Source organism: Hydractinia symbiolongicarpus, chromosome 11 (genome assembly GCF_029227915.1).
Source record: "Hydractinia symbiolongicarpus strain clone_291-10 chromosome 11, HSymV2.1, whole genome shotgun sequence".
Classification (NCBI taxonomy): Eukaryota; Metazoa; Cnidaria; class Hydrozoa; order Anthoathecata; family Hydractiniidae; genus Hydractinia; species Hydractinia symbiolongicarpus.
Genome location: NC_079885.1, coordinates 10,731,673 through 10,756,167, shown reverse-complemented (window position 1 = coordinate 10,756,167; position 24,495 = coordinate 10,731,673). Strand labels below are relative to the sequence as shown.

The window sequence follows — 24,495 nt, the reverse complement described above, 5'->3', positions numbered from 1 at the left end:
CGAGTAACGATTTTGTACCGCAGTGTATATAATGTTAAGCCTATAACTGTTTATGAGGATAATACCGGAGAATATTGACCGACGTCAAAGTATTGCTCAAGCTTGTGTGGGCAATACGTGACAGAGGTCAACATTCGAAGGTATTGCCCAAAATAAACAGTTATTATATGGATTATTATCCGGGTACTGCATTTTACGACAAAAAATATAACATTATAAGCAGGATGTAGAAACCATGTCTTTATAAAAAGTATTCCCATATGGAACGTACATTCGAACTAATTTTTTTTTTTTTTAAATCGAATATCGTGTAAACATTACAGGTTTTTATTGTAGCTACAACAAAGAATTCTTTAAAAGATAAAAGTAAGTTTTACTTTTCTTTCGCTTTTTATTTATTTTTTTCCGTGTTTATTTACATTTAAACTTTAAACACGGTTGCTATGGTAGCAGGCAATACGGTGAAATATTGCCTGCTATGACGTAAGTTCTAACCAATCACATTGCGCGATTTTCGAAATTATCGATGCCGCCCTTTTACCCGGGTAATCATAATGTGGCATAATAATAATGTTCCAGACGAATAATTAGTCTTAGACCATCTAAATATAAGTGCAGCTAATCTGACGTTTGTGTTATGAAAAAGCAAAGCTAGTTTACACATCACAAAGCCAGCGTTTAAGAAAGAAAGCGTCATTGTTGTGTGAGTTATTCTATGAATATATTATCTCATTAAAATAAAAAATACTCCATAACATTATTTATTAATTTTCTAACTAAAATCTTGTTTAAACATTTATTTCACATCGTTATATGGCCACCTGCCAGTTGAAAAACTCGAAGATAAAACAATATACGTGTTTTTTTTAAAAAAAGTTGAATAACGTTCTTTTTTCTTAGATTCTTCAAAACAGAAATGGCGTCAACTGCGACAGAAATTAAAGCAAGAAAACGTAAACTTAAGCCCGTACAACTGCCAAGTTGGGCTCCAGGCGGAGCAGATCATGATCCACTATTACCGTACGGGCCAAAGGTATATTTAGCTCGAAAGAAAAAGCCTGAACCAAGATGGGTTTTAGCCTTAGAAGTAACTATCGTCGTTGGTGTTTTATGTAGCTTCGTTTACATGTATTACTACATAGAGCATCTGCACTATCATGTAACTCGAGCTTATGCGCATCTGGGTAGCACAGATGCTCAGCATGTCCTTGGTCATAAATTTTTGAATGGGCGAGGTGTGGAGAAGGACGAAGATATGGCGATGTATTGGTTTAAAAAAGCAGCTGAAAGCGGTCATCCCGATGCTTCTTACAACACTGTAGCTGGTCACATGCAAGGATATAACATCGATCTGGAGGAACATGAGATTGAAAAATATCTAAAAAACGCCCATGAGAATGGCATTGAGGAGGCAACAAGAGCGTTGAAAGATATGTTACCGCACAAATACTAACAAAATAAAAAACTCATTTTTTGTATTTTATTTGTTAACATAAATGTGCATTCTCATTGCTTTACATTTGCATTACTTTAAATGCACAAAGTTTGTGTTTACGTATTTTTATTTTGATTTGCTGTTTTTCCTGCAATATTTTGTTATAATCTTCAATACATTTTTGTTGTTTTCAATAATATAAATACGTTTCTTCTTTGCCCATTTTTCTTTTCCTTTCGCGAGAAGACATTGTGTGGGTCAGGTATTTACGAATAAGAGGAACGAAAAATGGCTACTAAGGTGTCATGATATATGTTAATGCAAAAATACAAAAAGGCTTAGAGCATGCTTACGTGGTACTTATTGCCAAAACAAATTAAAAACGTAAACGTTGCCTTATGGGATAACATGAAATGGTCCCGTTTTTACCTTTAAAAGAACAGTGATAGGAGCTAAAGGTATAGTTACACAAAGCAAGTTTAGTATAATGGTTTTAATTTAGACCTATTGTGCAAAAGAAATTAGAAGAATGTGTCTTATTAAATTCCCCTAACACAAGAGAAAAGATTCGTAAGGCTGGATATTATGCTTATGCCTAAAAATCTCCCTATCTTAACCTGAAAATGCTTAAAATTGTTATGCTTATAAAAAACATGTGATAATATAAATACTAGTAGCAAAGTACAAAGTGTAAATAGTGCCTTCGTGATTGATGATGATTAAAAAGAGAACGCTCTTCTTATATTGGTGCTATTCTGTAACCAGTTTGTGCTGACAACAGCGAACTTAAGCAATGCGACGGTTGTTATTAAAGGAGTGGTGCCACGAAAAATCAAAAAAAAATAATTTCATTTTATTTTGTCGGAAATGTTTTATTATTATAAAACTTTTTTTTGAAAAAAAGTTCTTTTTTTTCTCTTATTCTGTCCTTTTTTACAATCCTGTTTAAATACCCGTGACGTCATAGTTGGCGAATGATTTTTTGTGTGTTAAGACAATTCAGCAAATAGAATGATATTCTAAAGAATTCAAGATCGTAATTTCATAATTAGAAATATTTATTTTATTTTATTTTCTATAATTATAATCACATATTATATATTATATATTTTTGTGTTTATTCTTCCGAGTAAGGGACATACACACCACCCTCTTCAGGAAAAACTTGTCTTATTTTCCACACAACACGCGACGGTATAACTCGGCGATTGCCTTTTCCAAGCTGTTAGAAAACGAACCAAATGAATTGCTTGTAAGCAGCAAACCGAAAAGATTTGTTTGTAGGCGTGTCTTGCAGAAATTTCCCTCTTGTCTCGTATAAGCATATTAAAACGAGACAAAGTTGCTTGAAATCCTCATTCTCAGTTATACATTTTATTCCTAAAAAAACAACGGATATTTGTACGATACATATCATTATTATTTCATATTTTAACAATACTTTTTATGTAGCGTAATCATATTTAAAAAAATATGTTTAAGCACATATACCTTGAAATTGTTTGTCTGTTAATTCATCCACTTCCGTGCAACCATAGTCACAAGAAAAAAAGATAGTCTAGTTGCGTGGACCGTCGGCATTGTTTACGCGAACTATCCTCAATCAGCCTGGGACGGCCCGCTCATCCTGCACAGAAGTTCAAAATGGCGGCGCATGCAGGAGGAGACTACCTTGCAGGCGAAGATCTTGATGATTTATTTGAATTACTTGAAGGCGGTTTTCTTGATGAAGATGTGGATTTTAATGTGGAATTAGATGCTGTGATAACGGAAGTGGAAGCTTACGAAGAAGTTGGGTATCCTTGTCAGGATTGTGATAAAATTTGTAAATCACAACGTGGCCTGACTAGACATCGCAATGTCAAACACACTACTGAAGTTACTCCTGAAATATCGACGAATGCTGGTCCTTCATTACCAAAACTTACTAAAGAAGAACAAATTTTGAAAAAGCTACACCCTTTGAAGTTGAAAGTACTTATCACGAAGAGTGCTGAGATATGCCTTGGTGATCAATGTTTACCCAAATCAACCAGGGAAGTGTTTCGTGATTTCAAGGTTTCTAATGATGATGCGGTCAAACTTTGGGAAAAACTGAAGCCAATCATTGGAAAGTATAACGGTGATGCAGAAGATTTTTATGCAAACTTTTATGGTCTATTGAAAGATAACTTGCTTCCATCAAAATTTGAGGACACTACTTTGAGCAATATTATTCTAACAGAACTTGCAAATCATGTTTTAATTCATCTTTCGGATAATGATAAAGTTGTCGATTCTGTAACTGAAGCTGTAACACCTATCTCGGAGAATTAACAAAAAAGCCTGCAATATGTGGCTGGATTTATCGTTCACAAGCTTTATACAAAATTCCGTTTTTCGAAAAAAGTCTCAACAAAGTGAATTCAACAAACAGGCTGTATCAATCCTACAAGCATGCAAAGTTGACTGTGATGATTCACAGACATTGATCAATATACGCGACCGTGGTGGCTTGTGGAGAGTGAACAAACAAATACAAGAACTTTTTTTCAGAATGTGAAAAAATGTTTCGGTTGAAAACTTCAAATTTCAGCACAACACTAAATTGTCAAGACCTTGTTAAAAATATGCTCAAAAACTGTTCTGTACTTTCCAATTTCAAAAGTGTCTGTTATACCATTGATCCACAAGTCAGTAAAGAAGTCAGTATGAATCTTCTGGAACACATGCTTACTATGTTTACAAGAGTTCGCAGCTTTTCCTATGCTAGAGACATACGTGAAAAACATAAGGCTGCTAAAAAACTTGCAAAGAAAAGATCATTGAGAACTGAAATTAAAAAAGCCAGTAGCAGCAAAGACATGGGTCACTGATTCATCTAGTTCCGGGCATGAACTATAAAATCTGCCACAATGGCTATTTTTATAGCCACACATGTGATAAAAAAACGGAACTTTGAAAATACTGATGTCTTTATTTCTCCTCGATACAGAGCATCCATATATAGCACAATTTTCACCAGACATAGTAAAATCTTGTACGAAAAACACCCAAAGTCGAAATAAAAACACCAAACTAAGTACACACAACACCCAAAAAATGCGCCATTTTGAACTTCTGTGCAGGATCGGAGGTTTGGGAGCCACTATAGTTCAGCCGTAAAAACATAGAACAATGGCCTATTGTTTGTTGCTAGACTATCTTTTTTCTTGTGACTATGGTGCAACAAAGACAATCAATCTCCCTAGTTTCAGTCTTGCAGTTAACGCACTTGCACCATTCGTTTCTCCCAACACGAAAACTTTTCCAATGTTTTACTAAAAATATCGTTTCTCTCTCAGTTTAATATTTTTATTATCATCTTATTTAGTGGTCTCAAGTTAAAAAAAGTTGCAGCCCTGTGCTTGTAAAAAGCTCATCAAAGGTCTCCATCTCATCATAACCGTCCTCATCTTCTCCAAAATTGTTTTCTTCTTCAATAATACATACTCTAAATCTTCTCCGCTGTGTCTGTGTTCATATATGTGATCTGAGTATCAAGCTTTTTTTCTCTCTCTCTCTCTATCTCTCTCGAAACATAGTCATAAGAAAAAGAGATAGTCTGGTGAATCGCGCGGCTCTATTGTTTACGTTTTTGTTAGCAGAATATACCTCGTACCCAGTGCTTTGACTGCACGCTCGTGTTGAAAAATGGCGCATTTAAGTGACTAGTTACTGTAAACAACATAGGATTCTCGGATCCGGGCTGACGTCACACCACAGTGATTAACCCGGATCCGAGAATTAACAAACATTTAAACAGAATTATTTTCAACATGCCTGGCGAAAATTGCTCTATATACGGTTGCACAGTTTCACGAAGGGCTAAATATAAAGGTCTATCTATTTTTAAAGTTCCTGCTGGTGAGAATCAATTTGAAAAGTCGTGGAGAGAAAAGTTAGTTGATGTTGTGATAAGAGATAGGGAAGTTGATCATGCTCTAAGGGATAGAATTCAAAGAAAGAAAATATATATTTGTGAAAAGCACTTTAGCGAAGATCAAATGAATCGTAACCACTCTAGCAGAACCACACTTGTTCCCGGTGCTATCCCCACAATAAACCTTCCTATCAAAAGTTTTCCTTCATCCTCCACATCTTCTAAGCCTCGTCAATCAGCACAATCAATTTTGCAGAAAAAAATTGAACCAGTGGAAAATGTCATTACTGATCAGTACAAGTCATTTACAGATTTTATTTCTAAAACTCAGTTATTGAAATTAGTCGGTTGGAATGTGTTAGGTCGGAGTCAAAAGAAAGCCTAAGTTTGAAAAGGAAAAGGGACAATTTAATTTCACCTGCCAAACTTAAAGCACCAATTTCCATGACTTCTCCAGACCGAATCATAAAAACCCTTCAAAATCACTGGTTAGAAAATAAAGAATTAAAGGAAGAGTTAAAGAAAATGCAAGATGAAATTTCCACTTGTGCAGTTCCAGTCCAAAAAAGTCTTGGTGATGATTTCATAAAAATTATGTCAACAACTAATCGCGAGATACCACCATTCATGAAATTTTTTTGGGAAGAGCAGCAGAAATATTTATCATCATCGAAAACTGGTGTTCGCTATCATCCTATGATCATTCGTTACTGCTTGGGTTTAGCTGCAAAATCCCCCGCCTTTTATGATGAGATTCGTGTTGACGATAAGAAAGACAGTGGTTTCTTGGTACTCCCTAGTAGACGTCGTTTAAGGGACTATAAGAACTATATTCGTCCAAAGCAAGGTTTTAACAAAGACGTTATCCAGGAATTGTGTAATATGGTCTCCAAATTCCAACCACATGAGAAATATGCAATATTATTAATGGATGAAATGAAAATTCAAGAAAGTCTTGTGTGGGATAAGCATAATGGTGATCTTATCGGTTTAGTTGAACTTGGTGATATTGATCTAAATTATGTTGCGTTGAAAAAGGTTGATGAAATTGCATCTCATGTCTTAGTTTTTCTTGTGAGAAGCATTGTAAATCCTTTAAAATTTTCATTTGCAAATTTTGCTACTACCAATGTCACATCAATTCAATTGTTTCCTCTCTTTTGGAAAGCGGTTGCATACTGGAGGAAAAATGTGGCATAAAAGTTGTTGGTGTCACAAGTGATGGAGCATCTCCAAACCGACGAATGTACCATATGCACCTAAACATGACTGTGTAGCTGTCATTAATGCAGGAGTGGACGTAACATACCGCACTTTGAATGTTATGGCGGATGAGGAACGGTACATCTACTTCATCTCAGATCCACCACACTTAATTAAAACAGCCCGCAATTGCCTGAGTAATTCTCTTGCAGGAAGATGTACCAGAAGTATGTGGAATGATGGAAGTTATATCACCTGGAACCATATTTCAAAGTTATTCTTTGATGACTTAGACTGTGGATTACATCTTGTTCCTAAAATAACAAATGACCACATCAAGCTCACACCATATTCAGTTATGAATGTATGTCTGGCAGCACAAGTGTTAAGCGAATCTGTCTTTAACGCTCTTCAATTGTATGGACCACCAGAAGCTAATGCAACTGCCAAATATTGTAATATGTTTGACCAATTTTTTGACTGTCTTAACGTCAAGAATACCAAAGAAGCAGCAATTAAACGTAAACCATTTCTTAAACCGTACACATCTGTTGATGATGAAAGATTCTTATGGTTGACCGAAACATTTCTAGGATATTTCAAAACATGGAAGGATTCAATTGCTGATAGGCCTAGTAATTTTACGGATAATGCTAGAGCAAATATGTTTATTTCACGGCAAACCTACCAAGGAATCAAAATCACTGTCCATTCTACTGTTGAATTAATCCAGTATTTAATTAATAATGGAGTTCCATATGTACTGACAGAAAGATTTTGTCAAGATCCCCTTGAAAACTACTTTGGTCGTCAACGTGCAATTGGTCATAGGAAAGATAACCCATCAATCCGTGATTTTGGTTTTAACGACAACACAATTAAAACACAAAAGATTTTCCGACCCATAGCTGGTAACTGTCATGAAATTGATATTGAAACTGTGCCATGCCGTAAGAGCAATTAAACACACTTGGAAGAAAGAAGAAACTAAAAACGGTTATTTTTATAGCCACACATTTATAAAAAACATTAAATTGGCCTAATAAGCAAGAACAAGCACTGTATTTCTGCTTAACACAAACATTAATAAAAAATATTTTGAAATACCTTAAAACCTATATACACTACCTGGACCTTTTTGTAGACTTCCATAATTATTTATTATACCATGTGCCAAAATAATATTGTTTTAAAATTTGTTGCTATAAAAATAGCAGTTGTAACAGGTTTATACTCACTGTTCTGGACTCTTAGTGTCAATGTCCATCTGAAAGATTGCTTGAAGATTTCTTGATTTCAGTGCATAGAGATCGAGCTTTTTTCTGTTTTGATGCAATTTTGTGCAGCTCACATTTATCTTTCACAAATGAAAAAACACGAACACGAACATAAAGCATGATGAGATGCTCAAGTAAGTTCATTGCTAATTCTTTTGTGACTTTTTCGGTTGAGTGTGATGTTATTTTGTTGTAATTACAAAGCACAACAGGGTTCTGAAGCAGGTCTGAAACAATTTTCTTACTATCAATTGTATGGTGAAAATTAGCAGTTGCAGCACGAACTTCAAGTTCTGCACAACAAAAAATTCTAAAAACATCATCGGTTACTGACCATAACCCTCCTCTGTCCTTCATATTTACTAAATCAGAATTTTTATCGTCTTTCACAAGACATGACTTTCCAGCTAATAAGATGTCCAAACTTTAAACTCCAAGCATACTTCTTGATTTTTTTGATCTCCTAATGCGACGATATAGGGTACTAAATACATAACCACTTAGATATTGAATTATGTTTCTTTCTTAGGGTGAAAAATTCACATGGGAAGAAAATTCTACAGTGTTTTCTTTTACAGTTGAATTAGTGAGATGAGCAAGTACGTGATTAGCCACTTCAAAACCAAGGAGAATAGAGCTTCGATTTGATAAATTTCTGAAAACAATATTTTCAGACACAGATTTATAGAAGGCCGGATAAAACTTTTCAGCATCGCCTTTAAAACTACTAATAACATAATTGACAAATTCATTTCTGGTCTTCTCACTATAGCATTCATCTTTAGAAAGTTTACTTGCACTTAATTGGGTGTACTTCTTAAAGTATAACGGATGGAGCTTGGTTTCAGCAGTAGTGAGGCTGTCGTCATTTAACTGGTTTTGTGGCTGACGATGTTTCGCATTTCGGTGTCTTGTGAGGCCCCGTTGTGTTTTGCATGTTTTGGAGCATATATCACAGGAAAAACAGCTTTCAGAAGGGTCGTCAACTATTTCTTCAACAATTTCGGATAATTCTTTAGTTAAATCACGATTTTTCTCTAATAAATCTTCATCAATAACAGCCAAGATTGCATCAAAATCATCTTCACCAAAGAAATCCTCCCCAAGGGGAGCCATTATTGATATTTCCGTGCAGTCTTAAACTGGCCACCCCGATTTAAGAAACATATCTGCTTGTGAACAATAGGAACACATTATGGACGGCCCGGAATTACCAGACTATCTCTTTTTCTTATGACTATGCTCGAAACTAACATCGCCAACTATGACGTCACAGCAAAAGGTTCTTAATAAAAAGACAATCTTTGCGCATTGATTAAAAGATCAATAAACAATTTTTCGAAAAAAGAATAAAAGCTTTATACTAATTGAATAGCGGAGAATCCAAAGAACAAATAAAAAAAAAATCGAAAATTTCGTGGGACCACTCCTTTAAGAACGAGATATTGACAATAGCCGTCCTAAGCATTCAGGTCCTCATTGATGATGATTTAAGAGCACAATCTTTCTATATTTTGTGCTATTCTGTAAACCCGTGTAATCATGTATGTAATCATGTAATGTAATCATCACCAACATTAACTTTACGCAGTATTTAAATTTTAATGCACTGTAAACTCTTTGCCATTGTTTAGTTTTTGTAATACCTAATTAGCAAGATCAAGGTAAAAATTACTTTATATTGATGATGATTTTGTGGCTGTAATTTCCGCAAAAAGAACTGAAACATTCTCAGTGGATTTATTCTTCACAAGCTACATCCTAAGTTTTGGTTTTTAAAATGTACTAAGACAAATCGCAAACAATTCAAGGAAATTCCACAAGCATGCTCGACATTTTATCCGACTTCAAAGGGAAAAAAATTATTGTCGCTGTGAAAGGAAAGTCGAGATTATAATTTTTATACTGTTATTTAATCTGGTAAGAGGTTTCTAAATGTGAATAAGTCCTTAAGTTCAGATGTCGCACGCTTTTTCTAAATACATCGCGCTTTTCTTTAAAACCTATGCTGCATAATTTACTTCCTTCTTAATTCAATCAGCAAACTGTACATCGCATACATGAAAAGTCATTGATCATTCATTTGCTTTGATCATCGGCAACCGGCATAACAACGTCCATCAAAGCTTCAAGTTTACGTTCGGTTTTATCTAAACAATAAAACGAGGCAGCTCTTAACATTGGAAATGCTACACATGATTATCTTCCACAACCTGTCTAGACGTTTACAAGAATGTATATCTTAAAAACTGGAATGATAAAATACAGGAATGAAGCTGTAGAATGCTGATATAAAGGTAAAACACAGACTTTGAACTTACTGTATACTCTGATGAAAGATGCAGGTAAAAGTTGATATTTAATAACACAGAGATAAACAGGAATACCAGTTAAAATAAATATGGTACAATATGTTGATTCTAATGGATAATCTACAAACGGTGCTGCAACGAGATAGATTGAACATAACAACATCACGATTGGTACAATAATCCACACCTAAACAAAATCAAGTTGATGACAACAAGTGTTGATCTAAAAAGACAGGTCACGGATATGACTCGGACGAAAATTGATGAAATCCACCTCATGGTTAAACCACCATATTTCCTGCGGACTAGAATGTCGTGAATAGTGCTGCCATGTTTTTAAAGGAAAATGAAGTGTTGTTCGCAACTACCGATCGCGAGAAACTGACTATTTGTTGTTGCAGAGGTTAAGTGAAATTGTAGACATCTTTACAGTTTGACATTCTTTCTAAGGGTTAAAAACTGTTACATATATCTACCTTGAATGGACGCTTCTTCTTTGGTTTTTTGAAGCGTAACCATATTAGCGCTGCAAATGTGGCGTCACGAAATACCCATGCTGCAAAGTTGAAGTAAGCGATAATGGCGTTAAAGTTTGATGATTCTGGCATAAGCATAATACACGATATTGCGCACTAAAAGTAATGACGAAAGAATAATGTAACTAGAAACATATCCAGCTATCGCGCTGTTAATTTGAATCTGGACCCTATTTAGGTAATACTTAGTAAACCTTTGCTTTGCACTTTACAACGACGAATTTCTACTAATCTATATTATAATCGTATACGTCTGTCTGTCACGCAAAATAATACCCGCAGTAGCGGGACACACGAAATGTAAACTGCTTTCCGGTCCATCTCCAATTACCAAATTAATTCTTGAATATGGAGGGAGTTGCATTATTTAAATTATGGTCCTAGGATATTTCAAACAGTGTTGTTGTCGTTCAAAAATCACTTCTAAGAAAATCTGTGCTGTTGGGGAAATGGAGGGACCATGTTATTCTCCCTCTGCGTGTTTTTAGTCCACAGACTATTCGATCGTACAAAAAACGTAGCATTCCATTTGAATAATTTAAATAACGTTTTGATCTTCTACAAGAAGGCATACAAGAGCAGCCGGATTTTGAATTCCATAAATCCATAAAGTGGAGACACACGTTAGCGTGACGTGGACGATAACAACAACGACGATCAAAGACGGTCTCTCCCACAACTACTTAACAAAAAAATATATAAGTAATGAAGTGCGTGAGATGGATATTGATCAACATTCTGCGTCTAGGGCATGTTGAGTAATTCTAAATTTTCTCTGGAGTTGAGTACTTACAGAGAATACAAGTCCAGGTAATGGTGTGTTTCTTTTGTTATGAACCATAGCAAGTAATCCAGGCATATGACCTTCTCTTGCTGAAGCAAACACAAGTCTAAAGCGAACATTTTAAATAATTAAGCATGATTGGTCTTTACATAACACTTATCATGTGAGATATCAAAAAAACTTTCTTAAGAAAATATGATAAAAAGATATTATAAGTCAATTTTTACATGTAAAGTTACCAATATATATGGTCCGCAAATATCAAAAAAGGGTTAAATTTGACAATTGTTCCGATTTAAATCAGTGTGTACAAACGACAAAGTTTACCGGCACATTTTCTTCCGCTGGTTAACACTTTCACTTGTGAATTAATCCGGCGTTTCGTCGACGGGTCCCCCCGGTTAGCATAGAAAAAAAGGTTACAAGGGTGAAAATTTAGGATTCTATACCAAACACACGTGAAAACTAGCTAAATAACAGTAATAATAATTAATTTTCAATTGTATTTATCAAATAATAATGGCGCTGAATCTATATTTCTATTGAGTGGAATTCATCTCTGTGAATCATTAAACCCTAATACGAAATTATTGGGTGCAGCTGTAATGACCGTGATATTCTTAAAAGACGGTAATCCACGATAAGTGTATGTTCCTTGACGGCAATGGGCTGTGATGACTGAATAGGCTTACCTGTCAAAGAAAAAACGCCCAAATAGAAAAAACGCCCAAATAGAAAAAACGCCCAAATAGTGGCCTGACCTCAAGTATAAAAAGCATTGCAGCTACCACACTTAAGTGATAAACGACATTTGATAGTGAGGAGCTAGGAACTTTGTGTCTTTAAACTTAAAAAACGAAGACATGCGCAGTGCAGAAGGAAAAATGACTACACGTAGGCAAACATTTATTAACAGTATTAACTTATCAAATTCGCAGTTGTAACGATAGTATGTCTAAATATGGTAAAACTATTGGTACACAAAACGTCAATCATTTTTGTCATGGACAATCTAGATTTTGAGTCTCTGTTTGCCAACAACTCTTTAGAAGAAGCCATTGATCGTGAAAACCTCTAGAAGAACTGTTAAGTTATTAATAAAGAATGAAGGTTACAAGTGTCGGGATCTTGCGTCGAGTCACGACAATAATTACTCCGAAATGGTTCTACATACTCTTCTTCTTATATATACAACTTAACAAAGCTCACTTTTTACAACTCACGTAAAATCACTTCTTCCTATTAGAAAGCGGCCTCGAACTCTTTACGTCACCATTAGCTCGTGACAACTGCACAGCAGCCGAGATCACACAGCAGATCACGTGATCAACGAATAACTCGCGACACACTTCCCTTATTTGATGACACCTTGCATCAAATATGGACAAAACGAACATAATAGCCGATGTTAGTCATTTCTAGCAGGCGGCTAGCCGTAACTAACAAGGACTAATGTTTTCCTAGAAAAAGGTTCTGCAAATAATCCGTCTCGTCATAATGAACACAAAATATAAATTTCTAGTAATAAGTTCTAATAACTAACAATTGTTTTGTGGTAAATAAATTTCTCGTATTGATTTACTGATTCATCTTGAAGTCAGCTTGGTTTTCAATCTGAACTCTCGCTGTAGCAGATGCATTTCGTTTCGGTCGAAATTCGTTCGCTTCAGCATTCAAGGTTGACGTTACGTTGTCGTTTTTCGGTGCGATGTCGCATGAAAGTTCTAAGGAATACAGATGTTGAACCGCTCGTTCTAAGGTGTTCTTGCTCGTTCGTAGTTCTACCGCTCTTGTAATCCTGTCTCTGCCAACGAAGGTATTCGTTACGACACCAATTGTCCATTTTCCTCTGTTCTTTCTGTCTCCCTTGATCATCACGACATCTCCAGGTTTCGGTTCTTCTCTCTTCAGCTCGTGCTTCAAGTTATGTCTTTCTCGAAGTGATCTCACATACTCTTGAGACCATCTCTGCCATGTAGCTTCCTTACATCTTTGAATAAATTTAAACCTCTTCCGCAGATCTCCTTTCTCGACATCATGCTTATCTTCTTCAGTTGGAACTCGATTGATTTGTCCAAATATCCAGCTGTTGGGCGTAAGAATTTCTTGTTGAATATCATCTTCGACGTATGATAAGGGCCTGTTGTTGAGAGTTTGTTTAACATCAAGCAATACATCCTCCAACTCACTAAATGATAAAGAAGTTCTTCCAATAGACTTGTACATCGCTTGCTTAACAAGACCAACCAAACGCTCAAACTGCCCACTCCACCAAGGAGCACGACTTAGATTGAACTGCCATGTAATTTCTTCTCTTGCAAGATAATCGTTCAATCTTTCACTGTTCATAATCTTGTGTAGCCATCTTGCAGCAGACTCGAAAGTTTTTGCATTATCGGAGTATATTTTCCTTGGTCTTCCTCTTCGGGCTGTGAACCTCTTTAAACTTCGGATAAATCCTTCAGTTGTCTGATCTGGTAATAATTCGAGATGAATTGCTCTGGAAAGGCTACATGAAAACAGAAGAATATAAGCCTTTTCTTCTTCATTGTTACTTACTTGACATATAAGTGGTCCTGCATAATCCACTCTGATTACTTCGAAGACTTTCGTTCCTTCCACTCTACCCTTGGGGATTAATCCTGGTGGTGGTTCAGTAAAGGCAATGGCACGATGTCCCTTACATCCATGACATTTGTGTCTGATTCTCTTTGTAAATTGCCTCAATCGGGGTATCCAATATTCCCGTCTAACTTCCGCCATACTCAGTGATACTCCCCCATGGAGCGTTCTTTTGTGGGCTTCCATGACAATCTTTTCAGTTAACAAGGACTTTTGTGGTAGGTACAAAGGATAGTGACCTTGTATTCTACTTCTACATTCGAACAATCCATCAACGTTCTTTTGCAAATTTAAACGAAGTTTGTCTTCCGTAAAATCTTCAGAATCTTCAAATTTCTCTTGAGTTACTTTGATTAGCAATCGTTTACTTTGATTCACCTCTTCAGTTGTTAATGGACCATGTACACCACCCTGGCGGCAGTTGGTGATAAAGCGTAATATCCATGAAGATATTCGAATTACCTTCCGCAATTCATACTTTGCTAACAGGGGTTGTAAAGTAGAATCTTCCTTTTTGTTAATTGCTACTGCAAGGACTTCCTTGATTCGCTTCGCTTCTGACTCCGACTCCACTGAAGGTGTTGTTATGATGTCAATCGGCCAATTCTCCTTCTCCAACAGCCATGATGGTTCATCCCACCACAAACTGTCTAGTTTCGTAAATGAGCATTCTCGGCTACCACAATCAGCTGGATTCTGCTCCGATAGAACATGTCTCCACACTACCTTTTCTTCTTAACCTTATCTACTCGATTACTCACAAATGGTTTACAGGATCCACTTTCTCTCAGCCAATGTAATACAACGGTACTGTCACTCCATCCGAAGCACTCAGCTACAGGATATCGTTTTAACGCAGATCGAAAATTTTCCATAAGATTAGCTGCCATGTGAGATGCAATGAGCTCTAAACGTGGCATGGTACATTTCTCTTTTGCTAGACGACTTTTTGACGTGATGAAACCTTATGTTACTCCTATATCTTAATGAACTGCTGCATACACAGCTGCTGATACTCTATCAAAGCTTGCGTCACCAAACACGTGTAGATCAATTTTGTTGATAGGTTGCTCGAATTTAGCAAGCGTTCTCGGCAGCTCAACTTTCGCAGGAAGTGAATCGATCCAGCGCTTCCATCTTCGAGATAATTCTTGTGACAAGGGTTGATCCCAGTTGAACTTCTGTTCGCAGACTTCTCGGTAAATGAGTTTGCCAACCAATAGAACAGGCGAGGCAAATCCAAGTGGGTCGAAGATTGACGCTAAAAATTTCAATATGCCTCTCTTTTTCTTCAACGTTCAACTCTTGCATATTGACAGCAAGGGTGTCATCCTTCTTGTTCCAAGCTAAGCCAAGAATCTTTAATTCGTTTTCTTTAACACTAAGGGTTTGTTTAGCATAGCTGTTCTGCAGACGAGGCAATTGTTTCATCATCTTCTAGCTCTCTTGTATCCGAATGCCATTTATGCAGCACAAAACCGGCCTCAGCAAAGGTAGACTTGGCGACCTCTTTCAGTTTTGTAGTTTCTTTTACGTTCACACCTCCAGATATGAGGTCGTCCACATAAAGGTCGTCTTCTAGTTCTTTGATAATTTCCTTAAGGTCATTGTGAAGCCTTTTCATCTGATCAAAGTGGACATCTATCGTTCCGTTAAGAAGAAAAGTTGATTGTCCCATACCAAATATAGCTCGTGTGAATCTCAACGTTTCTACGTTTCTCCTCATCTGATCAAACGTCCAATGAAATCTAATCTTTTTCTGTGATACCTTCACTGAGTTGTTTAACCATTATTTCGTTGTACTCCTTCAACAACCCGGGCTTTTTCTTGATTTTGCTTAAAAGATTGTCGAGTCTTCCCAAACTTCCTTGTTTGTTGGTCTCTGGCAGCCCGTCCGTCTTCCATAAAAGACCAGTTTCGTACCACCCTTCTGGGGCCTTGATAAGTTGATTCTTGAACTTCTGGTAAACTTCGTCATGATTTCCACAGCTAGCTTCCTCTAGTCCCAGCACATCTAATGCACAAAGGCGTTCATAGTGTTCAGTGGAACTTCGCGTTAGATACAAGTTCGTGAGGTCAACTTCTTTTCCAGGAGATATTATCGTTCATCCCAGTTTCGTCAGTTCTGCTACAGGTTAGCCTGAGCTTCCAATTCGGGGAGGCGTTCTTGTTTTTATGCGAGCATAGTCCGATGCACCGAGTATCAAGTGAACCGGAACTTCTTCTTTTGCATGATAATCTTCTATGTAAAGTGTCTGTAATTCTTCTTTAGATCAGAGAATCTCGGATTGGGTATTGATAACAAAGCTGACTTTTCGATCTTACTAACCTCAGTGTTGATAGTGAATGTCTCATCCAGGCTTGAAATGGTGACGTTAAAGATTTCAATTTTCTTCTTTGAAGTATGAAGCATCATTTCTATTCTTTTCACTTCCGTTTTCTTGGGTTTCATTCTCAGTTGATTAATCAGGGTGTTAGACGCGTACGAACTTCCTGCTCCAGTATCTAAAAGTGCAAGACACTTCACTCCATTTACTTGAACCATAACAGTCGGATAGATGACAGGATCTTGTGTAGTAGCTAACAATGGTGTCCGAGTAACCTTGTCGCAAAAAGAGATGTGTGGTGCTTATTCTTACAATGCTGGCACCTAATTCTTCTGGGACAATTTACTACTCTATATGACCACTTCCTGTCCAATCGAAGCAACGATCCTTCTTCTTTCCTCGAACTTGTTGATCGTTTTGCAGACGGCTGCCTTGTGATTCTCTTCGTCACAATAGATGCATTTTCTTGGCTTATACTCTCCTTGCTTGGTGTGCAATAAACATTCTCTGTTTGGTTCTTGCTTTCTTTGTTCATGAACAGCAATAGGGTTTCTCTCTGTCCATTTCCTCAGCGATTCTAAAAGTTGACCAAAGTTCCACTCTTGCCAGTCATCATCCAGTCACACTACATCGGCACGTATTGAGGGTAACTTGTCCAGCGTGAGTCTAACGTATCCATTGATTTCCTTCAATTTTCCCATAGTTTCTAACGACTGTACATTCGTTGTCAGTTTTTCATAAAATTCATGGACCTTCTGCACATTACATTGATGGATTATCGGGAGGCTCATAATCGCTTGAATATGAGCGTTTGCCACTTCACTTGGTTTCCCATATTTCGTTTTAAGGATTGATTTTGCTCTCTCATATCCCTCGCTAGTAAAATGTAGTCCTTTGATACATACCTTCGCCTGAGATTCAACAAGTTCTTTCAGGTATGAAAATTTTGCAACCGCAGATAATGTAGATTTATCGATCTCCGACTCGAATTGCCCCCAAAATCTTTGCCAGTCAAGATGGGTTGCTTCAAATTTGGAAATCACCAACTTTGGCAGTTTCACCTTCACTTCTTGACCTTTCGTTTCAATTGTTTTTCCGTCGAATTTCATTCTCATCTCTAATTTCATCCGTTCTAACTTTAATTCTTCTTCATACTTAGCGTTTCTTTTTTCTTTTTCTTCTTTCTCTCGTTCAGCAGCTGCTTGTTGTTCCTCGTCTTGCTTAATTGCTTCAATGGTTATCTGCAACTGGTCGAATTGTTCTTCCGATTTCAACAGTCTTTCATCAATCTGCTCTCCAAACGCATTTACTTCCTCTTTGCTCATCTCTTTCTTGAACATTAGCATCTGCGCATTCGTTTTAAGCCGATGCGCTTCGTCTCGTTGTCTTCGATTGATTTGAGAGTTCTTTCCAGTTCCTTTATTTTTCTCCTGGCAAGTATTTTCGGCACTGCCCTTTCCGATAGTTTTAGCATCTTAAAAATGGCATCGATATCCATCCTTGTTAATTCTTTCTGATGTTGCCATGGTTATGTCCTTTCTTCTTATCCTCTCCCTTAAATTTGATGCTCGTCTCTGCTTCCTTGCTTCTCGCTGCTCACTAGCTTCTGTTGTTGCTCTTCGTTGCTCACTTGTTCACTTGTTTCTGTCGTTGAATCCTCCCTGCTAACTTGTGTCTGTCGTTGAATCCTCACTGCTCACTTGTTTCTGTCGTTGAATCCTCGCTGCTCACTTGTGTCTGTCGTTGAATCCTCACTGCTCACTTGTTTCTGTCGTTGAATCCTCGCTGCTCACTTGTGTCTGTCGTTGAATCCTCACTGCTCACTTGTTTCTGTCGTTGAATCCTCGCTGCTCACTTGTGTCTGTCGTTGAATTCTCGCTGCTCACTTATGTCTGTCGTTGAATCCTCACTGCTCACTTGTTGCCCAGTGCTGTAGATTGCCACTGGTGCATTTAAATCTCACGTTAATAGTTTATTTAATGTTTGTTGTTATCTCGTTTCCACTTGATGATTCGCTTCCGATTTACAATTTCTCTCTATACTTGATCATTTGATCTTTCACTTCTGCATGAATTCACAGTTCAAATGTATGACGCACGTCTATGAAGAACGTGTTCGAACTTTAATTTAAACGTAGTGTATATTCGTACGCACTTTTGCCCATTTTTGCGTATGTATATGTTCATCCGCTATTCGTACGTAAAGTGCTTTAGGGTTAGGGTTAGGGTTTAGGATTCTTTTTCCTTTTTTCTACGTATGAATAGCGCTACGCACTATTAATACGCACTTTATGTCATATTAAAGTGCGTACGAATATACAGTTCCTAATTTAAAATGGTAGCAATCAATGTTCTCCGGTAATCATAAGTGTTCGTAAACAACGACTATAAGGAAAGTTCTTCTTTACGACGTTAACAACAATTAAAATAGTTTACAGTTTCTTACAGCAACTTTATGACAGTGAATTCTTCTCGCTTGATATCAGTAATAACTTTTACTTCTGAAAATAGATAACTTTACACTACCATACACAACGCAGTTTATAAACAACGTCTCCCATCAGCGGTGCCACTTTGTCGGGATCTTGCGTCGAGTCACGACAATAATTACTCACAAGTGGTTCTATATACTCTTCTTATATATACAACTTAATAAAGCTCACTTTTACAACGCACGTAAAATCACTTTTTCCTATTAGAAGGCGGCCTCGTGACAACTGCACAGCAGCCGAGCTCACACAGCAGATCACGTGATCAACGAATAACTTGCGACACAAGTGTAGACTTATTTCAATGGGGCTGTTTTCACTTTACCACTTGCCATTAAAAAAATATTTTACGTTGAAAATGATTGATTTATTACAGATCTGCTTTTTCTCATCATTACGTTAGGTTCACGTTATGGAGTTATTTTCTTAAGGTTGGTTTTATGCCCCACTTTGTAATACCTGCCGACTTTGTAATAATGTCTTGCCCCACTTTGTAATTTTTGGTTTATTTTGCTCATCAATAGCCTTTCAGGCGCTCCCGTAGAAAAAAAGCTTTAAAAGGGGGTTGCGGGATATAAATTCAAAACGAAGCACACTGAAAGGGTACTCAAATTGGAAGTTAGTAAAAATGATAAAGTAAAAATATGCTTGCAGGTACATTGTACACATGATAAAGTATATTAAAATATTATAGTTGCAGTTGGATTTTTTTTTTGGAAAAAAGAAAAACCCAGAAAACAGGGAAAAAAGTAAAAAATGAGTAAAAGTGTTTTTTGTTTTTGTATTTTCGAAAATTTTATCATCACCAGCTAGTATTCTCGCATGAGTTCTGCAGCGACACGCGTCACCATTATTATCAAGGTGTCAAAACAATGAAATAACTTCTGAATGATAACCATCAAGATGTTGTGAGTTTTGATAAAGTTAGTTGTGTTGTAGCAGGTTATAGAGAGGTTTATAGCACATTATTAGCATAAAAGATAATTTATTACTTACATCAAATAAAATTGGTTTTTTGGACGAGACTGGATAGGATAAGCTTTTGGACATCGACACATACTCACTTTAACGGATTTTGATTTTGGAATTAGTTTTAGACATGTTTCGCAAATTTCTTATTTTGATTTTGTTATGGAAATTAAGACTTTCGACTTTCGTAACGTTAAGATAACTTCACATGGGGCTTTCAACCTTTTCAGTGCTTTCTGAAATTTATCTTTTTCTACTGAAAAATTTATCGACCTCGAAGTCTTAACGGAACTTATTGATTTTGGAAGCCCTTTTTATAAATGACATTAAGCCATCGTTAAATACAAAAGACGAGTTTAAAAGTCACACTCTTTTGATAAAATTTAAAAATCATTTTAATATTTTTTAGTATAGTGAACGTATGTTGTAGATACTTCTGTATTAACTGATTTTAATATTAATTTAGGTTTTATTTGATGATGACTTTAAAAGTCGAAATATTTCGTTATTGATAAAACATTGTTGGTCACTTATTACCAAATCATACTACTGCCACAATGTTTTTAAGTTACAGACTTCTAAAAATTAATTTTATTATTTTAGGTCATTCTAGCCAATGAGTTGAAATAAAAATCATAGTTGGGGATTTTTGTAAATTGCTGGATTATGTATTGGTAATTGGAAGTATTATGGAGAAATAAATATACCTTCCTCCAGTAAAAGCTGTACCATTTGCAGCACCAAAAGTGGAACATGCCACCAATACTGGTATAATCCACGCCATTAGCTACTCCATACATTCTGTTGGCTAACGTCTAAAGAAATACTATTGGCTATGGAAGGTTGCCAAGATGAAAATCCTCCGTTAATTAATAAATGTGGAAATAACAAGGCATGTTTTTGGACATAAATTTTGTCATATTTAAACTTTCATTGGTAGAGTACAAAAATGATCTTTTTTTAGTTTGACAGTGTTCTTGCTCGCTTGCTCAGTAATATTCCATTGCCATTATTTTAAAGTTTTTTATCTGGTGGCCCTGTAGTACATTCGCTTTCAACGCAGAGAATCATGGGTTTAAATCTCAGTCATTTTAGATATCATAAGATTGTTAATAGATCTCTTTAGCTTAGGCTTCAGTATGAAAATAGACTTATTACAAAAGGTATTTCTATAGTTGAAAGTTGCTTTGCTCGCACGACTTCATTAACTCAAATGGGATCTTTTAATGTACTAAATGTACCACGACAAATTGTCATGCTCTTAGTGTTATCAGTACCAATGAACTGATGAAGCCAGGAACTGATTAAGCCACCTCGGTTAACACATTCATGTTACAATAACTAACTTAATTATGTTACCCAATAAATGTTCTGACATTTTTTTCCCGTTTATCTTTATCTTTACAAAAAGAGCGCATGGCGCATGAAATCTTCTAATGCACCGAGCAACCACAAACAAAACGAATAAATTGCTAACTTAAGCGATATAGAAAAAAATAGAAATGAGAAAAACTCACCACAGCTACGGCAGACGAATTTGAAACTTCGGCACCTGTCAAAACCGCAAAGTATGCAATATTTATAAGCACGTAGCAACACGTGACCAACGGAAGACCAATCAGAATAGAGAGCGGTAAATCTCTAATAGGGTTGGCTAACTCTTCTGTAATAAAATTTAAATTTTGCCATCCATCGTAGGCCCATAATCCACCATAAAAAGCATATCTGATATATCTGATATTCTTGTCGTTGTTCCATCAAATGCGGTCTTGAAGTTGTCATTATAACCTAAGTACAACGTGCAAAAGTTTTGATGTTATTTATCTTTTAATATCTCACAAAATTTTGCAACATAATTATTGGAATTGCAATATTTCTGCGATTTTGCTGCCATGTTTTAAAAAATATATGTGCTCATAACTTGTTGCGGACGTTAACAAAAGTTCCATCAAAGTCTATAAATAATATTTAAGATTATAATATCATTACCTTGGGCCAGTCTTACCAATCCAGTAACAATAATAATAAATATGGCGCCAAGTTTTGCAACGGTAAAAACGATTTGAACTTTAGTCGCCCATCTTGTGCTTGCGCAATTCACGAATACAATAATACCTATAAATAATTATAAAATGTTAAAATAAGCGACTTTGGGTTTGTGTCCAACTTTTTTCAGTTAGTAATTGAAAATTTTACAATTATTGACTCCTAATCTATTTGTGACAATGAAAGGAAAGTACTGGCCTAACACACCTAGAAATAAAGTCGCTAGTATTTTTGATGTTGCAATCTTGTCTTCGTTAACGCAATTTGATCCATAAAATGGTTCGACAACATAATTTCCAGATGCCATAACTATAGCAGCGATACTAGCTGGTTTTAACAAAAGACTTGTAGTATAGATGTATAAAAATGCTGGCAAATCTCCGAATGCTTCTTTCAAATAACAGTACGCTCCTCCTGAGATGGGAATCATTAATCCCAGTTCTATGAAACACAATGCACCACACATAGCTAAAACACCACAAGCCGCCCATACTATCAACGACATACCAACACTGCCCGAGTTGCTGGATACAGAACTAGCAGAGGCGAATATGCCAGACCCGATCATAGTTCCAACTATTAAAGAAATACCCCCAGCTAATCCAACAGTTCGCTTAACTTTTATATCAGATTTTTGAGTATCCCCATATTGATGTTGGTTTCCGTCATTCTCGTCATTAGTATCGCCTGATACTTTTAATTCTTGCTCTGCCATGTTCTTTCTCATAATTTCATCGATAAAAAAATTTCAGATTTGATCGTAGATATATATTCTTTTTTATATTTTGCAATTTATTTACTGGAAGTTATAAATAAATTTCGTGACTATAAATTTTCGTGTTGAGTTTGTTGAAACAACAGTTTCGTGTGGATATATAAACATGGAAGACTAAAAGATTAAATTTTAAATACTAATGTTATTACTTCATAATACAATCATCTTCCACAACCTGTCTTGGATTTTACAAGAATGTATATCTTAAAAACTGTCAAAACTTATGAATGTTATATAAAAGTAATATGTAGCATTTCTGATGATAAAAACTGTCTGGCCTTAATGTTTAGATAAAACCGAATGCAAACTTGAAGCTGTTATGCCGGTTTCCAAAGATGCAATCAAATGAATGTTCGATAATTCAGATAGTTGACAAAATCGGCATAAAAGATGGACTACCGTTTTCAATAATTTATTTAGATTTTGAGAAGACCGCAAAGAATACCTTGTTTTGAATCTGTTAGTTTTAACCTTTTATAAATGACTTTGTTTAAATAAACAGGTGTCTCGAAATATCACCAATCACACGTGTATGCGTGTTTTTTATATAAATATGTCTTGTTGCGCAAATAGATTGACTTGATAATGGTTGCTTGCAGCCGAAACGTCGTTGAAAAATGCTCACCCAACGGTTGCGTTTTTTTATTAGTCGTAACGGATTTTTACTTTTTATGCATTACTTAGACAATGCATCTATATAAATACCACTAGCTAGATGATCCGACGTATGTGCAGGTTAACCGTGTCACACACCTGGGTAAAGTATTGTTCAGAACAAAAAAGGTTACGACTTGTTGTGACCCAGCCAGCACTTTGTTTTCTGCGGAATAAGTTCTCATGAAACTTTAAAAAATAATGAGTGACTCTAAAATAGGGGTTTTACACAGGGAAACCATGTCGCATGTTGTGGACCCTTTCAGGTGTAATGTCCGAAATTTTGCGTTAGCCCGTCTAGCTAGCTAAAACAGTAGTTACCCAGAATGTTAGTTTTGCAGAATAAGTTGTAATAAAAAATCATAATTATTATTCTTATAAGTTGTTATCAAAGTTTTTGTTTACAACCTACAGCCTGTTATTACAAAATTGGGGCCAAAAATTAAATCCTTTACAAATCCTTTTAGCTAGTATTACTAATTTCTATCCTCTTAAGTATCACAGAATACCTCCCATTTATTGGTAAACCTTAGAATTTTGTCCAATAGTAAAGAAAAAGTAAGTTCTGGCTACCTAACTATATTTAAAATAAAAAAGACCATCTGTATTTGGCTACTTGACTTTTTATTTAGAGGTAGCTATATCTAGCTAGCTCCGACCTAAGTTGTAGCTTAGTAAATACCAAATAAGTGAATACAACACAAAAAAACAATAAGGATAGGAATCAAACTGAATAGCGAACGCTTCTTCTACTAATTACAAAATCGTTATTTTTATCATGTATGATAGCAACGTCGATGCCATTTCGAAAAGGTGCAATCAGAGTCAATCCTGGAGTTATAATTTTTGTTATTGAATTTCTTATTTTTGTCGTACTTAGTATTCTATGGAGTTCATTACGTTTTTAAGCCATGTGTAAATTTTAAATAAACCAATTTTGAGCTCAAATTAGGACTAATGACCAGAATCGTAATTAAAAATCGGCAATTTAGATTTGGCTCTGATTGCACCCCAAATAATTCTCCTTGCTAAATCACAGATAATTTAACCTTTAAATACCCGAGAGTCCTAAGTTTAAAAATTTATGCTGATCCTTTTTGTTAAACTTTATTAATGATAAACGATAAAATAGTCTGCCAATTTAGGCGGCATATAAACGAATATAT

General features: G+C 35.9%; 4 protein-coding genes across 4 annotated transcripts; 1 reads left to right on the top strand and 3 right to left on the bottom strand.

Moving 5' to 3' along the window:
* Positions 1-550: 550 nt before the first annotated feature.
* On the top strand, positions 551-1,655 carry LOC130614366 (secretory immunoglobulin A-binding protein EsiB-like). The gene is made up of 2 exons (XM_057435793.1): positions 551-703; positions 901-1,655. Exon 2 carries the CDS (start codon positions 917-919, stop codon positions 1,451-1,453), a length of 537 nt encoding a protein of 178 aa, XP_057291776.1. The 5' UTR covers positions 551-703; positions 901-916; the 3' UTR covers positions 1,454-1,655.
* Positions 1,656-4,002: 2,347 nt separating this feature from the next.
* On the bottom strand, positions 4,003-9,370 carry LOC130614365 (uncharacterized). Its single transcript, XM_057435792.1, has 2 exons — positions 7,778-9,370; positions 4,003-6,853 (listed from the first exon to the last, which is right to left on the bottom strand). Exon 1 carries the CDS (start codon positions 8,930-8,932, stop codon positions 8,342-8,344), a length of 591 nt encoding a protein of 196 aa, XP_057291775.1. The 5' UTR covers positions 8,933-9,370; the 3' UTR covers positions 4,003-6,853; positions 7,778-8,341.
* A 1,165-nt stretch (positions 9,371-10,535) lies between these two features.
* Positions 10,536-14,772, bottom strand: LOC130614455 (uncharacterized). The gene is made up of 2 exons (XM_057435884.1): positions 11,458-14,772; positions 10,536-10,760 (listed from the first exon to the last, which is right to left on the bottom strand). Exon 1 carries the CDS (start codon positions 14,254-14,256, stop codon positions 13,027-13,029), a length of 1,230 nt encoding a protein of 409 aa, XP_057291867.1. The 5' UTR covers positions 14,257-14,772; the 3' UTR covers positions 10,536-10,760; positions 11,458-13,026.
* A 5,720-nt stretch (positions 14,773-20,492) lies between these two features.
* Positions 20,493-22,671, bottom strand: LOC130613435 (b(0,+)-type amino acid transporter 1-like). Its single transcript, XM_057434779.1, is given in 5 exon segments — positions 20,493-20,644; positions 20,646-20,669; positions 21,372-21,608; positions 21,815-21,969; positions 22,042-22,671. Coding segments are annotated over 5 exon segments (1,128 nt in total). The 5' UTR covers positions 22,628-22,671; the 3' UTR covers positions 20,493-20,518.
* Positions 22,672-24,495: the final 1,824 nt, after the last annotated feature.

Bases quoted from the DNA above. Each gene is read 5' to 3' on its own strand.
- LOC130614366 (XM_057435793.1), top strand. From the start codon at position 917: ATGGCGTCAACTGCGACAGAAATTAAAGCAAGAAAACGTAAACTTAAG.
- LOC130614365 (XM_057435792.1), bottom strand. From the start codon at position 8,932: ATGGCTCCCCTTGGGGAGGATTTCTTTGGTGAAGATGATTTTGATGCA.
- LOC130614455 (XM_057435884.1), bottom strand. From the start codon at position 14,256: ATGGAAGCCCACAAAAGAACGCTCCATGGGGGAGTATCACTGAGTATG.